Below are 18,099 nucleotides of genomic sequence, written 5' to 3' on the forward strand. Positions count from 1 at the left end.
GCAATTTCTTGCCCTTCTCTGGGACTGACCTCCCTCCTTCAGGCACACAGAACATCTCTAAGGCTAGCAGTGCACTGAGGGAAATGTCTACTATGCCAAAACCTACTTTCAGATGGATTTGCTTCAGACTGTTCTACCTCTTATTTATGATCTTAAGTTAAAATCTCCTATATTTTAATAGCAAGAAATAAAGAAGAAACAGGCCTTTCCTTCATGGGGTTCTCCGCAGAGAGCACAGGCCCTGTGTGCCTGGGATTCTCTGTCCAGCCTCTGAGAGGGAGGGCAGAGGGCCCCACGGTTCCCCACCACCCCAAGCTGCCTGGACACTCCCCCAGGGGCCACTGCGAGTGACCAGTTCCAGACCTGCAAGATCTCCCTGCCGTTCTGAATCCCCTCCTGGGCCCACAGAGCAATGAGCTGCTCGGGAAATGCACAGCCAGTGCCGTCATCAATGCTGCCTAAGAGGCGCAGGCCTGAGCACACGGACACCAGGGACGATGTTGTGGTCGTTTGGCAGCCGCCCTCCTCCAGGACCTGTGTGAGGGGAAAGCAAAGATGCCTGTGAGCCCGTGGGCCTCTTGTTCATGCCTCAGATTTTCCGGCTGTCTGGTTGAGGCCTGAGAAGAACAGCTCACACAGTGACCGTCGGCCCCTTGCCCACATCCTCATGGCTTCACCAGTGACGTGGTGGTCTGAACCCAGGCCTCCAGACACCTGGCCTGAGGCCTGCTTTCCTACCGTCCACAGAGGCCTTGCCAAGGAACACATCCTAGCACCCGTGTGGCCCAACTGGTCAGCACAAGCTGCTTAGTGGGAGACATGAAGGGGTCTTAAACTCTCTCCCCTGATTCGGAAATGGTGTGCACCTGGCTTCTCAAAGGAAGAGCTGGGGAAGGCGCATGCCAGCGCTAGGAAATCCAGCCTGGGGAAAGAAATCCAAGATGGGCTTGAAAAGAAGAGGTGGAATGGCCCAGTCATGCATCTCCCCAGCCTTCAGAGATGCATCTCACAGCTGACAAAATTGGAGAGTTTTATTTTTTTAAAGATTTATTTTAATTTTTTAAAAAAGATTTTATTTATTTATTTGAGAGACAGTGAGCAAGAGAGAGAGCATGAGTCGGGGGAGGAGCAGAGAGAGAAGCAGGCTCCCCGCTGATCAGGGAGTTTGATGTGGGGCTGGATGCCAGGACCCTGAGATCGTGACCTGAGCCGAAGGCAGACACTTAACTGACTGAGCCACCCATGTGTCTCTATTTGTTTTAAAGAGAAACGGGGTGGGGGGCACACAGAGGGAGAGGCAGAGAGAAAAGCAGACTCCCCATTCAGCACAGAGCCCACGAGGGGCTGGATCTCACAACCCTGAGATCCAGACCTGAGCTGAAATAAAGAGTCAGATGCTCAACCAAATGACCCAACTAGGTGCCCCAGAATTGGGGAGTTAAGATGGGGGAAGAAAATCTCTTGGGCTTAGGGGCTATAAGAATCTGTCGAGCAAAACTGTTTTCTGCCCCAGGGAGCACAAGCAGTTGTTGTCTGGGGCGACAGGAATGAGGAGCAGCAGCCCCTTCTTTCTGGTCACCAGAGTTCCCATCACACTCCAGGGTTCCCCTCCTTGCTGGCCTCTTCTCAACTCTCCTCTTGCTATTTCCGAACATTCCAAGCTTGTCTCATTGCCTGAAACATTTTCCTCCCACACGTCCATAGCTGTGCTTTCCAGGGCTCTGCTCTAACAGCCCCTCCTAGCCCACCATATCCTCTCCACACACTCACATCCTCAGCAGCGCTCACAGGACCATAAGCCCTCATCTGTTCTCAGCTGTGTCTCTCCATAAACACTCAGGAATTGGGTGCTCACTAAGGCATCCTAGGTACTTTACAGCTCTACAAAGTAGGCATTTGATCCTGTTTACAAAAAGGGAGAGGGCAGCTCAAGACTGGCTGGCAACGTGGCGGCTGTGTGGAGAAGCTCAGATACCCAAATGCACCCTGACCATCCTTGTCTCCCTCACCCGTTTCCTTCATGAGGACTGTGAGCTCAAGAACAGGTGTGTCATGGCGACCTAGCAGGAGAAGGTGGGAGCTAGGCCACACACCTGAGGGCCAGCACCACCATGCCATGCCGGAGTCCACACATGGATGCAATGTCCTCTGCCCACAGCCGTGTTGGCTCAGGGCGCTTCCCAAGCAGCACCTCTGACTAAAGATGGGTGCTGCCCGGCCTCATTGCTGCGTCCCATGGCTCAGAGCCCTGTTCAGCTGTGCATCCTCAGCGGGACTCAGGTACAGGGGCACCTCCACTATAGAAGAGGCACAATCCTTCTACTGGTGCCAAGCATGACTTGTTTGGGACTTCATCATGGCCTCTGACCTTATGTGGCCTGACACCTTCCTTTAACATTCCTAGTTTCCTCTCTGTCCATGCTCATCAGGTTCAGATTCAGAGACTGGACTCTCAGATCACCCAGCCTAGCAGAGAACAATGTTCCCAGTCCTGCACCACTATCCACAAACTACGCCATCAGCCATGTCAGCAGAAAAGCATCGGCAAGATTCCCCCAGAGAATGGTGCCCTGTGGTGGAAAACAGAGGTTCTTCTGTCCCGGCATGGAGAAAAAACAAATGCGATCACAATTAAATAACTGCCTAAAATCTGCACTGCTCCATCTGCAGAGACCTGGTATTTGTACAAGAGAGAAAACTGAGGAATACAGGACAGGGAAAGCACAGGGTGAGGAGGACCTGGAGAACCACTCCTAGGGAAGGTACAGAGTGTTTTCACAGCACCACAGCGAGGATGAAAGCAGCCTCTCCTGCACTAGGATAGGCCATGAGGAGACAACCGAGAAACTGCATGTAATCCTCATAAAATCCCTATGAGGTAGGAGCCCATCTTATAGATGAAGAGTCTGAGGCCCAGAGAAGGCAAGTAACTCAATCAGGGGCACACACCTGGGGAGGGGCAGTGTCAGATCAGCCCCAGACCTGTGTGGTTCTAGAATCTAAGCCACGTGCACTCATATGTGTGCACACCCCCACCGATGTCCAGGTCTGTGCAGATGCTGAAGGCCACTGCTACTGCTGTGGTTCAAGGCCTGATCATCCCACTTTACCTGGTAATGAGACCAGGACATGCTTGGTTTGCTGAGGGTGGAAGATCCTGGAAGTGAAGTAGGCCCATGATTGAACAGGCCAAGCTGGAATTCCTCGAGACTCACTCGGCCGTCTCCATCTTGATCCAGTTTGTTAAACAGATCTTCCAGTTCCTAGACAAAAGCCACCACACCTGTCCTGAGGCCACAGATGTTCTCCCCAAGCAGGGCAGTCTGTTCACCCTTACCAAATTCAAACGGTCTGGGACACCCCTGACCTCCCCCAGCTGCAGCCTATGACCTCTACATGCCTGCTCAGTTTTCACTCCACTGTAAACAGGTGCCACCTGCACTTCTCAATTCCACAAACATCCATTCAGAGTCTACCTGCCAGGAACTTGGTGGATGGTAGGAGGAAGACACAAATATAGAAGGTGCCCTTGGCCCTCAGTGGTTCAGGTACTACTAGCAAGGACAGCAGGCTAAAGGGGATTTTAGTAGGGTAAGGGGGAGCTTCCCCATCATCACTGCCCCCCAACTCTCCTTGGCCCCCACAGGAGGAAGGAAGGGGTGAATACAGCCACTGGGGAGTGCAGCCTGCCTCGGAGAGCAGGGTATCTGGGCTGGGCGCACAAACTGGGCAACTCTAGGTGGGGGAAGGGTCACGGTGAAGATGCTCAGACACCGGTGGGAAGGCTACTCGTGATCCGTGTGGGTGCAGCCCTTAGCAGCAGCACTGGGAGTTAGGAAAGGACTACTACACACCAGAAAGCGGCACAACCACATCAGTGTCTGTTTTTGTTTTTTTGTTTTTTTTTCCACATCAGTGTCTGAAGGGTGAAGGGACTCTCCAGACCCAACACCAGCCTGACCCCACAAAGAGCCCATCCTTGAATGTGGTCTGCCTTGGCCCCTCTCACCTCCTTCTCCAGGCCCTGGAGCCCAATGCTCTGGCAAACAATGGCCAGCTCCTGCTCGTTGAGGTGGCCGCTACTGCCAACGCCCAGCTCTTCCCATATGCCCCGGACCCGGCTCTCGGGCGTGTCCAAAGAGAGGCTGCTGGGCTTGTGGAGGCACTCGAAGACCTCGGAACCCCAAGCTGGCAGCTGGCCTGAAGCAGGGAGAGTGACAGGTAAATCCCATGCTCCAGGTGGAAGCAGCTGGGGGAACACAACAATGCTGGCAATTCACTCTGAAATCAGATGGACACACTTGAGTAGCAAAGCATCAAAGGTGGAATCTAGGTGACGGGTACACGGTGTTCACAGTGTGATTCTTTCATCTTCATTCTATGTTTACAACTTTTCATAGTAAAATGTCAGTGCAGGGGAATCTCTGGTCCACATGGGGAAAAGCTTTTTCTGAAGGGAACTTCCTAAAGTCAGACCACAGAAAGCATGTATGAGGGCTGCATTATTTGTATTTACCCAAAAAACCCCAACAACAAAAAGACTAGTTTTTAAAAAATCAATTTCTAGAAACTTGTTTCTGAGCTTTGCCAGAGAACGTGTGGACATTGGGGGTATCCATGAAAAGCCATCCATGGATGTGCCACACTTCAAGCCAAACCTCCCCTCCATGGCCAGTCCATACTGGCCTGTGTGCTCACCAACAACACTGTATTGGGTTGAAGATCCCTTCTTTGAGGTCTCTTCTAGCTTCAAGTGTCTGAAATTTCTAAGTAAAAACATAAAAGCACCTCTAATGCTAGGGTTTATTTCTCAGGGATGGCGGGGGAGGTAAATAAATCCTCTGAAGTGTGATGTGAGTTTCAGGCACTACCCTCAGTTCTAATCCAGTGGGAAGGTTTCCGTTCAAGGCGAGAAAGAACCTGTGGGCAAAGACCCAAACCTGCCACAAAACCTTCTCGGAGAGTCCTTCCTTTCTCGCCCTAGATTTAGACATTGAGGCCACAGTAGTTAAGATGCAATGGCGTGGGGAGCACTTGGCTGGCTCAGTGGTTAAGCGTCTGCCTTCAGCTCAGGTCATTATCCAGAAGCCCTGGGATCGAGTCCCACATCAGGCTCCCCGCAGGAAGCCTGCTTCTCCCTCTGCCTATGTTTCTGCTTCTGTGGGTCTCTCATGAATAAATAAAATCTTTAAAAAAATAATGGTTTTTTTTTTCTGTTTTTTTTGTTTTGTTTTTTTAAAGATGCAATTGCGTGGCTGCTCTTCATGCTCCATGTGCTTCATCCAGCAGCCCAAGTGGGCACTCAGGTCAGTGCCCCTGATAGCCACTGAGGTAAACAATGATCGATGGCCCTTGTCTTGACTACAATCTAAAGCATGCTCAAGTGCCGACTACTGATTTTTTACTGCAGCAGAAATTCAAGGTCAATTCTGGTCTCTCCCTCCAAGTCAAGTGTTCTGTACTTGTTGTGCTGTGACACACTCACTGTAGGAGGCATCATTAAAAGCCCCTCAGACTCACATGTGGGCACACCAGGATCTGCTTATATACACCTGCTGCTGCCTTCTGGTTGCTCTTGCGAGGCTTCCAAGGGTCAGGACCATGTTGGGCATTTCATCTAGGCAGGGCTGCTGACAGTTGCCGAGACTGCTTGCACACAGCAGGAAGAGGATGTGCCCAGGCCTGGCACACCAAGCCAAGGCCCTGCCTGCCTGGGGTCACACTGGTCCTTACAGACCATGAGAACCATACAGCCATCCTGATCACTTGGCCAGGGCCCTCTGTCCAAGAGCCTGACCTCAGGAGATGCTACAGATCAAGTGACCACCTCCCAGCTGGAACTACTTCTGGAACAGGGACCCACCAGAGACACCACCCACACCACATGCTTCTCGGGAAATTGCACATGGCTGGCTCACTGACCATGACCCAGTTCCCTGAACTTCAAAACACTGGTCAAAGGTAAGGAAGGAGCACCAACCATGAAGCTGTGGCTTTACCTCGTGCTTCAAACAACTCATTCTGAGGTTCTTTAGCACTTTCAGCTTCTTCGTCTGACTTGAGACTCTGGGAAAAAGAAAAGAGAAAAATGAATTCCCCAGATTATGTGGCAGTGACTAGAGAGCTCCAAGAACAGACAGCAGGGTATTTTTGGGACTGGGTAGGGACTGAGGAAGAGGAACAACAGTGGGTAAGATGCAGCTCGAGGGAAAGCCCACACCTGCAGGTGGCCTCTGCACCCCAGCTGAGGGCCCTAGCATAGAGCTGCTCCCTCTCACAGACCAAACACCACGGTATAGAAACAGGGACATGTGGGGACGCCTGGGTGGCTCAGTGGTTGAGTATCTGCCTTCGACTCAGGAAATGATCCCAGGGTCCCAGGATTGAGCCCCGCATCAGGCTCCCCATGGGGAGTCTGCTTTTCCCTCTGCCTCTGCTTCTCTTTTTATGTCTGGCATGAATAAATTTTAAAAACCTTAAAAAACAAACAAACAAACAGGGACATGTGAGGCTCCTCCACATAAACTAAGTCATCAGTAGTTCACACAAAAACACAATCCAGCACTTGTACCCTAATAGGAGAGAAAAAGACTTCCCAGTCAACATCTCTTTGTGACGCTGGCTTTAGACACCAGCACTGGAGACGAGTGGCTGTGGAGCACAGTCAACCTTCCATCACACGACATCATCTTGACTCAACTTAATGATCCTCACCTCTCTGCACCCCGTCCCTTACCAGTTCAGAAAACAGCTGGATGGACAGTGGTTTTCTCCATCCCTCCAAGAGCTCCAGAGACAGCATGCATAGCAAGCAGCTGCCACCTCAGGGCCCTTTGCCAGCTGTACCCTGCAGAGGGCAGGCCACCAAGAAACACTTGACTCAAGCAAAAACCTCGTGTTTTTGTGGTCATGTCAGCCAACTACAAAGTCAAAGTCTGCTTCTGACAGAAGCTGCGTATTCCATGACTGATTCTGGAAGGAATGCCAAGTTGACCAAGACTCAGTGCCCTTCATAGCCAGTACTGAAGTGAGAATAGAATCTGGGAGTGGTGCTACATCCCATTTTTCTAATGCATTCAGCCCAAATGACAACCCTAAAAACAGCATTTTTCCCATGTTGTAGTTCCAGGGATCAAAGATGGTTTTAATAAGCAAAACAGTACTACAGAGACAGTGCAGAGTCCTCAGATCTCCATCTCTGAGGACCAAAGTTAAAGAGGATAAAAAAGTGAACACCTGGGGTTTGTCATCTAGACATAGAGCATCCCTGAACAAAGGGACTCTAGGATATAACCAAATGTTGAACATACACAGATTAATGTGAGAGGCCCAGAGCTGTCCTATTGAAAAGAAGTCCCCATGACAAAGTCCTACCTGACAAAGTAGACATCACAGAGAGAGCAGGAACCTTCTGGAATGCCTGGAAACTAGGTCTAAGGAATCCATGGTTAACTTGAAAACTGTGGATCTGCCCCATGGATATTTCCTGACGTAAAGGCTGTCAGGCTCCAGCAGCCCGTCTCTGGGGTCAGTCTCAGCAGCAGTGAACAACTGAGGACACAGAGGCCTGATATCCTCCCCCAAGGCCCCAGGAGCTGTCTGGCACATCTTCGCCAAATTCTAAGTGTGTGGGCCTTGGTATGTTCTAAGTATTCAAGGCAAGTGGGACTGCGGGCTTGGTACTTCCCAACTCCTAACCTTGCAGGGGCATCTTCCCTTTCCCTCACTCCCATGAAACCATGAAACCAGTCTTCTCGCCGTGCTGGGGGAAAGCTGATGGTGGTAAGCAGGGGAGGGAAAGAAACAAGTGATTTGGGCACAAATTCTCCACTGCCCCAATGTCTGAAGGAGTACACCCACTGGCCAGAATTTCCCTGCAGATAATCAGACCCAGAGATACTTTAGAACAAAATGTCATTCCCCAAAGTGTACCCATGCTTCTGGTGACTTGAGATGCCCAGGAATGCCCACCTGCCCCTTACATCCTCTTGTAGTCATGTCACAACGACGAAGCAAAACGGTGACCTGGAGTCAGAAAGGGGAACCTGACCCACCTCCACACTTTCCAGGGATGCAGAGCGACGGAGCGGGCCTCTCCTGCTGGTCCAGGGCTGCTGTTCTGGTAAACATTTGACTCCTGTTGCAGAGCCACATGGCTTGGGCTCGGGCCGGCTCCAGCGACCATACCACTTACAGCCGCTCACATACTTTGGCGGGACAGCACGAGAAGTGGCTGGAAAGAAAATGGGAGGTTTGGTGGGGAGGTCCGAGCATGCTGTGGCAACTTGTTTCAAGATGCAGAGTGCGCCTCTTACAAATGCACACAGAGAATGTCTGGAAGAACACAGAGAACAGTTACCAGTGGTCAATCTCTTCTTCCTAATCCTCAGGGGACTGAGAAACCCAGGCTGGGAGACAGGGACTTTCTACTCTAAATCTATGTGCCATTCAAATTTTTTTCAGCATATTTAGTTTTGGTTTAGGTAATAAAAGACTACTACTAATACAAAAAGACTAGTTTATATTATAAAAGACTAATATTAATAGATTTTAATGCAAAGAAAAAATCCTCCAATAATCCAGCAACATACTGCTCTAGAGAACAGAAGGTCACTTCCCATCCTGCTCACTTCAGGACCCCATCTGGACAGGATGTCAGGGCAGTTTGGGCGTGGACCTCAGACACAGTCCAGGAGGCTCAAACTTGGCAGGTCTGAAGTCTGGGGCAGAGAGGCAGGTATGGGTTTTAGTCCGGGATTCACAAGAATCCCTTAAACCTTAACAGCCCCGTGTACTTCCTTCTTCCCTCCTTACCTATCCACTCCTGGACAGAGCCCACAGGGACCTCTCAGGTAGAGAAGAAATGACATTGTCTCTGTGCGCAATGTGGGTGGGTGGGAGAGAGCCTGGGGAGAGCCTTGTGGGCAGAGGCCAGGACAGGACACAGGTTCAGAGGCAAATAACCAGAATGGGCAGCTTGGAGAGAAAGGCATAGGGTCCAATGAAGCAAGGCCAGTCTGGGGAAATTGAGAGGCACCGCACTGAGGGGAACCATGCTCCGTCAGGCTGAGTACCACATCATTCCTTTCTTCCCTGCCCCAAACGGTCAGGCCATAGCCCCTGCCCTTGGAACCATAACAGAGGAGGAGGCCGGGTTCAGCTTGGCCAACTGGAAGCACAGTAATGCCAGTGACAGACAGACACTGGGGTCAATGGAGGAGTACGCCAAGTTCCACATGGATGTACAGACGGTGACGGCTGACAACATGCAGGGTGAATATAGCCCTTTTCTCACCTCACTGGGACACTCAGAGGTAATCATGGGCACTATACCGATCTCCCTGGGGCAACAGGCATGGGATGTGCTCTAGAGGAGAGCAAAGTGTCCAAGTCAGCAGATGGAAAACAGGACAACCTGTAAGCACACCCAGCAGCATTCAGAAGAGGAAAGTACAAACACAGCAAAAGGCTCCCACCAGACAGCTGCCAAAGGGCAAGTGAGGCCCAGTGAGTACAGGCTCTGATCTGAGCATGCTTTCTGCTTACAGAGAGGCTGCAGGCCAGAGAATGTGGGTGGGGGAAGAATCTTCCTTCCACCTAGAGGTGCTTTAGGAAGAGGGAAAGGCCTATCAGGCAGGAAGTGGGAAGCCAGCAAGCATTTAGGAAACCAAGTACTGAAAACTCAGAGGGGCTCTGATGGCCTTAAGCTGGCAGGAGGGAGGAGTCTCAGGCCACACATCCGGCCATTTAATTAAGGAAAGCTTTGAAATCCAAAAGAAAAGAAAAAGCCAAAGAAAATTAAAAAGAATACAATTGGTGGGGAAAAAAACACAATTCCTGGAATAGCTCCTTGTCTCTTTGGAAGCTCTTGTCTCAGTGCATGTCCACAGATCCAGTTTTAAGTGTAGAAGTTCCATGCATTCTCTAGCATGGAGGGGGCATGTACAGTGTCAGCCGCCACCACCTTTCCATTCCTGTACACAATCACGGGCCACATTCCCAAATCCTGTGTTACTAAAGGTCAGTGGTGCTCTTCATTTGTTGAAGAAGAAAAGTGTCAGACAAAGCAACAGTGAATGCCCCAAGGGTCCTGTAAATGGTTCCCACCCCTGGTATGCTCCTCCCACAGCAGGGCTCTCTGCCCTATACCCAGATACTCTGCAACCTGCAGCAGCCAGTGGAAGGAGCGGGTTCTAACAGGGGCTTGGGGCTTACAACTGGAAAATTGTGACTCAAATTGGTCATCACTTACTAGCTGTGGGATCTTGGACAAATAAATCCCTTCACACATCAGGCCTCAGTTCCTCATCTAAATAATGGGTATGATATAACGCCACAGATGGCTGGGAGATTGGCACATTGAAGACAATCAATGTGAGCTCTCATCCTTTTCACTTTTCCACTCCTCTGCCTCAAGCCCTCCCACAGTTATCCCAGTCATCGTCACACACCTGCTCCAGAACAAGATCTGCGTGGCAAGAGCCTGCTGTGGGGCTGAGGGAAGGAGCTCCCGCCTCGATCTGCTCATCAATACCATACCTCCAACCTCAGACCCACTGCCCCAGGCCCCATGTCACTCACCCGCCCAGTGCTCGTCGGAGATAGCCAAGATGGGTCTGAACCATGTCATTCACAGCCTCAAGTCTGACGGAGCAGTCACTAATGACAAAGTCTATCAGCATCTTCTGACCCTCACCCCACAATCTACATGCTCTCCAAACCCTCCCTCCACCTCCTGACCATTACTGAAGCCAGGGGGCAATGCCCTCAGGATGCCACTTCCCCTGGGACATGCTATGTTTGTCCCACCAGCTTCACTCCCGTAAGAGAAGTCTTATTGGGCCAATCAGCACAATACAACATCACCATCTGACAGAAGATACAGTGGGGTCTGTCTCTGGCTGGCAATATCCTACTAACCTCAGTGGTCTAGATACACCTGTGTCTGCACTGTGCTTTCAATTCCTGAAACTTCAGCTGCTCTACACCAATTTTATCTTGTCAACAGTGCATGCTGTAAGGACAGCACATAGTATTATTTGACACTTAGGATACTGTAATTTATAATAAATATATATTTGGTCTTTATCTCATCCCTGGGCCAGTGATCCTAGAACCCTTGAAATTTCCTAAGTGACAAGAGCAACCAAACCTGAGTTTATGTTAATGAAGTGACTTCTGGAAAGCTCTTAGGGATGGGGGCTGGGTGCCCAGGGACCTAACCATGTGATTAGTGGGTTAGAACCTATAGCGCCATTCTGACCTCTGGGGAAAGCGGAAAGGCTGGAGATTGAGTTCAATCACCAAGAGCCAATGATTTGATCAGTCATGCCTACGTAATGGAAGCCTGCATAAAAACCTAACAGGACAGGGATCCCTGGGTGGCGCAGTGGTTTAGCGCCTGCCTTTGGCCCAGGGCGGGATCCTGGAGACCCGGGATCGAATCCCACGTCGGGCTCCCGGTGCATGGAGCCTGCTTCTCCCTCTGCCTGTGTCTCTGCCTCTCTCTCTCTCTCTCTCTCTGTGACTATCATAAATAAATAAAAATTAAAAAAAAAAAAAAAAAAAAACCTAACAGGACAGGGTTCAGAGAGCTTCTAGGGTGAACACAGAGAGATTGGGGGATTGTGGCAAGCCTGGAGAGGGCACGGAAGCTCTGCACCTTTCCCCATACCTTGCCCTGTGGCCCTCTTCCACCTGGCTGTTTCTGAGTTACATCCTTTTATAATGAACTGATGATATGCATAAACTGTTTTCCTGAGTTCTAGGATCTCCTCCTGCAAATTCACTGAACCTCAGAAAGGGGCTATGGCACCTCTGATTCATAGCCAGTCAGAAGCATAGGTGACAACCTGGACCCATGACTGGCATCAGACATGAGGACCATATTGTGGGACTGAGGCCTTAGCCAGTGGAATCTGGGGCCAGCCCCAGGTAGGCAATGTCAGGACTGAGCTACAGTGGAGGACACCCAGATGGTGCTGGAGACTTGTCTGCTGTGCAACAGACTGACACATTTGGTCACCAGAAGTGCCAGCAGTATTCAGGGCACAGAGTGTAAAGGAAAACAATAGAGCTTCTCCTTTCCAACACTAGTGTACAAATAAGGAAACAAAGAAGAAGAAACCCAATGTCTTGTTCCAGTCCACATAGGTGGGCAGTAAGGGAACGAAGTTATAATTTCATTCTCAGACCTGCTACATTCTTCAATCTGAATATCACACTCCAGAAGATAACAGAAAAATAATGAAACAAACACTTGAGGCGAGCAAGGAAATCCTTACTTGATTCCAAAGAACTACTGTCTTCGTCTGAGGGGCCAGCACCAGCATTTGATGACAGCAATGCCACAAAACCTTCTTTAAATTCCTCAAAGTTAACCTGGTGAATGTAAGAAAAGAGAGGTCAACACTACTTTCAACAGATCACATATATAAATACCTTAGCCTTCTGTTTTTATTTTCAGATGGAAACATCTTATTGTTGCCTTTCCTGCTGAGCATATTCATTTCGTTTTTTCTAATATCACTTAAGATTTTTTTTACATAGAAGACTGTAGTAAGAAAAGTAAAAGTGAGTCACAAACTAATCACCAAAAAACCCTATTACCAAGTTTAATAATTAGAAAATAGTAACCAAAAGGGGGAGCTGATGATCATAAAACATTAATATACATAAAGAAAATATCCAGGCTATCACTACCCCACCAAGAAATGGAATACTGCCAGCACCTTAGAGGCTCCTCTACCATGGCTCGTTTCCTAATTAAATCCCCTGCCCCCCTACTCTGACTTTTACAGTATTAACATCTTTGCTTTTAGATCTCATTTGTAGGCATCCCTGATGAATATGGTTTAGTTTTACCTCTTTTCAAATTTGATCTAAATGGAATCATATGTATATATTTTTATATCCTGCTTCTTAGACTCAATATTACTTCTGTAATATTCATTCAAGCTGCCATGAATAATGCATTTTCCCTGCTGTATACTATTCCATCATTTACCTGTGCAAAAATTCATTAATCCATTCTCCTACTGATGGATATTCCCATTGTTTCCAGTGGCTGGCTCAAAGCAGGGAGCCCAAAGCAGGGCTTTATCAGGACTCTGGGATTATAACTTGAGCCAAATGCAGACACTCAACCAACTGAATCAGCCAGGCATCCCAAAAACTTTAACTATTTAGTCTACTGACATTTAATATAATTACTGATATATTTGGACTTAAATCTACTATTCTATTGTACACTTTCAATTGGACTTGCTTGTGTTTTTCTCCCTGATTTCCTCTTTTTGGGTTTACTTTTTTTTTTTTTTTTAGGACTTCATCTTCCTATTACTAAGTGAGAAATTATGTTGTCTATTTCCTTTCTCTGGCTTATCCTAAAAACTACAATGCATATCCTCAGCTTATCAAAGTTTACTATTAGTTAATACTTTTTTACCCTCTTCCGTGAGAACTCGAAGCCTATGTAACACTTTCATTTACTACGCTCCCAATTTTCATATATTGTCATATATTTTAACTCACTCTATTTTAAACCCATACAAAATATTATATATTTTACATAAATCAATGTTCATTGAGAATTATTCAAATACTTACTGCTTTTTCATTTGTTCTTATATTTCTGACCTTCTGCCTAGGATAATTTTCTATTTGAAGTACATCTTTTATTTTTTTTTTAATTTTTATTTATTTATGATAGTCACACAGAGAGAGAGAGAGGCAGAGACATAGGCAGAGGGAGAAGCAGGCTCCATGCACCGGGAGCCCGACGTGGGACTTGATCCCGGGTCTCCAGGATCGTGCCCTGGGCCAAAGGCAGGCGCCAAACCGCTGCGCCACCCAGGGATCCCTGAAGTACATCTTTTAGAATTTCATTTTTCTTAAGTATGCTGGTGCTAAATTCTTTTTGAGTATCTGAAATGTTTTTACTTCACTTTCAATAAACTTTTTTCAAGCAGATAAACAAGGTATTAGAAGAATAGTGGAGGGGCCACCTGGGTGGCTCAGTCAGTTGGGCATCTGCCTTCGGCTCAGGTTGGGATCCCAGGGTTCTGAGATCAAGCCCCACATTGGGCTCCCTGCTGGGAGGAAGGCTGCTTCTCCCTCTCCCCCTTGCTAGTGCTCTCTCTTGCTATCTCTCTCTTTCTCTCTAAATAAATAAATAATCTTTTAAAAAAAAGAATGGGGAAATGACCAAGATATCCATAAATAGAATGGCTAAATAAATGATAATATAGTCAGACAATGAAATATGATGATGAAAAAAAAAAAACACTGAGAGACAACAAGGTGAAGTGTATTTCACAGATAGGTTGAGTAAAGGAAGTCAGAGAGTATGTACTGAGCAGGTACTGTGTATTTCCATTCTATAAAGATCAGAAACAGGCAAAACAAATCTATAGTGTTAGTGTCAGGACAGCGGTAGCCTGAGAGACAGAGGGACTGCAAGGCACATGGGGAGGGATTAAGGATGCTGGTTACCCAGATGTGCTCTGTATGGGATAGTCATTGCGCATACACTTCTGATACATGCTCTTTTCTTTATGGATTCTTCAGTAAACGTCATGCAGAAAAAAGTCAACAAGAGGGCTTAGATGGGTCAAAAGGTCACCAGGAAGTGCTAGAAAAGCAGGTTTGGGGCTGTAGGTCCAAGCATGCTTCTCAAATCTGGCACAGAATTTGAATGAGCAAACCTTTGTTGCTGCCACTGAGCACTAAATGCAGCTGTTTGTCTGGGATACACATATTATCATGACCTGACATTGGATTATTTGTGCATTTGTTTATATTTTTCTTCCCAATTAGCATGTGATGCCACTGCTGGCAAACAGTAAATACTCAACACACTTATTGGATGTCTTGGCCTCTGTATCTTTTCATAACTGAGCAGAATTCATCTTCTTGCAGATGCAGTCTTTCACCTTTACTCTTAAAGGATCTTTTTGCTGAGCATGGAATTCAGGTTGGCAGATGTTTTTCTATTAGCAAATTGGAGATACTTTCCACTAGTTTCTGGCTTGTACTGTTACATCTGAGGAAGTAGCTGTCAATGTAGGGCTCATTACAGGACACATCTATTTTCATAGGACAGCTTTTAAACATTAAACTTTCCATTTTGAGATAATTATAGATTCACACACAGCTGTAGGAAAAATGCAGGGATCTTGTATACCCATCTCTGGCTGCTTTTCTGATGATCTCTCTAAGTTCACTTTCAGTTTCACAATAATATGGCCAGCTGTAGATTTCTTTGTATTTACGCTACTTGGAATTCAGCAGGCTTTGGCAATCCCAAATCTGTTCTACAAATTTTTTTAGCTATTCATAAAGCCCTACCCCATTCACTTCTTTCTTCCTAGGATTCCAAATAAAGAGATGTTGGAAGGTTGAACCTTCTCACTCTTCCTTCTGTTATATTTTCATGCTACATTCTGGATAATTCCAGTTAATGAATGCTCTCCTTTGCTGTGTCTAATTTGCCTACTAACTATTAAACTCTTACATTAGGTTCTGATTTTGGCAATCACACTTTTCAGTTCTTAAAGTTTTATTTGGTTCTTTGTTCAGATTTGTTATATCACTTTTTAGAGTTCCCTCTTTCCTATAGGTATGTTCAAGCTTTTAAAAAGAATCTCTCCTCACATGGTTAGTAACCACAATTTTTATATTTTGTTGTTTTTTTTTTTTAATTTTTTTTTTAACTTTTTATTTATTTATGATAGGCACACAGTGAGAGAGAGAGAGGCAGAGACACAGGCAGAGGGAGAAGCAGGCTCCATGCACCGGGAGCCTGACGTGGGATTCGATCCCGGATATCCAGGACCGCGCCCTGGGCCAAAGGCAGGCGCCAAACCGCTGCGCCACCCAGGGATCCCTATATTTTGTTTACAGTAATCCCAGCACCTTGCAAGCTGTGTGCATCTGCTTCTGTTGCCTGTTGTTTCTCCTGGTTCTTGCTCATCCTAACTTATTTGTGTGCTAGTTATCCTTGACTGTATGCTGCTTATTGTATTTAAATATAACATGGGAACAATTACAGATCTTGAATAATGGCATTTCTCAAGAGAGGACTTTTATTTGCTTTTGGCAAATGGTTGACAGTACCACCTGGGCAGGACCACCTTCAGCTAAGTGAGGTTCATCTAGACCACTGAGAGGATACAAGCTCAGGCAGCAAAAGGCACAATGGCTGATTCCTATCATCCCTTAAATTGGGGGCTAATTTATCAGATTCTCTACCTCGGGTGAACCTGGGTTTTGACACAGATTTTCCTGGCCCTCTAAGATCCCAAAGACCACATCAATTTCACAGTTTTTCGGCACAAATGGGGTTTTGTTTGCTGAGCTGAACCTCTCTCAGTGTGTGATTTATCAGATTTTTAGGCTGGTAATTCCTCACTGACTTATTTGCCCTTTACCATTTTCAGATCTTTATTTTTATGATTTTGTTCAGCTTTTTTAGTAGCCCTCACTGGAAGGTTGGCCTGAGTTTGCTAACTTGCCACTACCAAGGATGTCTGAAGCCTTCTTACTTTTCTAGGACTGGATAAATTTCATCAGAGAGATCTATCAGAATATATTTAACCAATCTCATATTGAAAATGCTGTTTCTAAAAAAAAAAAAAAGAAAGAAAGAAAAAGAAAAAGAAAAAGAAAAAGAAAAAGAAAAAGAAAAAGAAAAAGAAAAAGAAAAAGAAAAAGAAAAAAAAAAAAAAAAGAAAAAGAAAATGCTGTTTCTGGGATCCCTGGGTGGCTCAGCAGTTTAGCGCCTGCCTTCGGCCTGGACCCACATCAGGCTCCCTGAATGGAGCTTACTTCTCCCTCTGCCTGTGTCTCTGTCTCTCTCTCTCATGAATAAATAAAGAAAATCTTTAAAAAAATAAAATAAAATGCTGTTTCTAATCTTTTGCTACTTGAATCAATGCTGTCTTGCATATATTTCATTTCATATGAAGACAGACATTATATTTTTTGATTATCACATTCCTAGCTTCTGCATATTACCCAGCACATACTAAGTGCTCAAAAATACTTGTCAAATACATGGAAGCAAAATGAAATGACAATTTTGCTTGATCTAATCTTTTGTGTCTTTGATAACACTTAACAGTTGACTTCCTTCCAACCATCGAATAGTAGTGGTATCTGATGGCCAAGTGTGTTGCCATTTTATCTGGTATTATTCTCACTGAGCTTGTGTTTCTGTGTTTTCTTTCTTCATAGTTCAAGAAAAGGGGAAGAACAAACCCACAGGACTCAGGTGCTTCACCAAAAAGGACACACCATTATCTCTGTATAATCTTGTACTCACTTATCACAAATAAAGAGGCTGGACCCTGCGATTGAGAATCACTTTCAACTTTAAAATTATTTTCAGTAGCACTAATGTTAATAATTATTTTTTCAAGTATATGCACCTCTATATTTATTCCAACATTATTTACAACAGCAAAGATACAGAAGCAGCTCCAGCGTCAACAGATGAACAGATAAGGGAAACGTGTATAGATAAACAAAGGAATAGTGCTCAGTCATAAGAAAGGATGAAATTTACTTATCTGTGACAACATGGATGAACAAGAGGGTATCCTGCTAAATGAAGTAAGTCACAAAAAGACAAATGCCATACGATTTCATTTATAGTCAACTAAAAAAATAGAATCTAAAAAATAAAACAAATGAAAAAACAAACAAAAAGCAAAAACAGACCCATAAATATAGAGAACAAATTGACTGATAGTTGCCAAAGGGGAAGGTAATGGGAGATGGGCAAAATGTTGAAGGGGAGTGGGAAATATAGGCTTCCAGTTATGGAATAAGAAGTCATGAGGATAAAAGTCACAGCATAGAGAATAGAGTCGATGGTACTGTAGTAATGTATGGTGACAGATGGTAGCCATGCCCATGGTGAGCATAGCATAACATATACACCTGTCCAATTACTACCTTGTGCACCTAAAACTAATGCAACATTGTATGTCAACTATTTCAATTTAAAAAATAATTATTTTTTGAGAGTAAAATTCTCTTTCTGACGAAATTTAAAAAACTAAAGATCCTTGCCACTGATCATAACACAGAATTCAA

At 46.1% G+C, this 18,099-nt stretch overlaps 1 protein-coding gene across 6 annotated transcripts in view; it reads right to left on the minus strand.

The window, feature by feature from the left end:
* Window positions 1-18,099, minus strand: part of NINL (ninein like) — a 138,129-nt gene that overhangs the window by 55,605 nt on the left and 64,425 nt on the right. For 4 of the 6 annotated variants that reach the window (XR_005376770.1, XM_038570236.1, XM_038570234.1 and 1 more), the window contains 6 exons: window positions 12,285-12,381; window positions 8,055-8,233; window positions 6,000-6,066; window positions 4,010-4,200; window positions 3,111-3,263; window positions 364-534 (listed from right to left, as the gene is read on the minus strand). Coding sequence is in view for 5 of the 6 variants with exons in the window: in XM_038570236.1 (XP_038426164.1) it covers window positions 364-534; window positions 3,111-3,263; window positions 4,010-4,200; window positions 6,000-6,066; window positions 8,055-8,233; window positions 12,285-12,381 (858 nt within the window). In the remaining variant the exon portion in view is untranslated. Of the gene's footprint in view, window positions 1-363; window positions 535-3,110; window positions 3,264-4,009; window positions 4,201-5,999; window positions 6,067-8,054; window positions 8,234-12,284; window positions 12,382-18,099 lie in introns of those variants that run through there. The other 2 variants (XM_038570237.1, XM_038570238.1) reach the window with 2 other exon arrangements.

The sequence above is a fragment of the Canis lupus genome, chromosome 23, assembly GCF_011100685.1.
Source record: "Canis lupus familiaris isolate Mischka breed German Shepherd chromosome 23, alternate assembly UU_Cfam_GSD_1.0, whole genome shotgun sequence".
Taxonomy (NCBI): domain Eukaryota; kingdom Metazoa; phylum Chordata; class Mammalia; order Carnivora; family Canidae; genus Canis; species Canis lupus.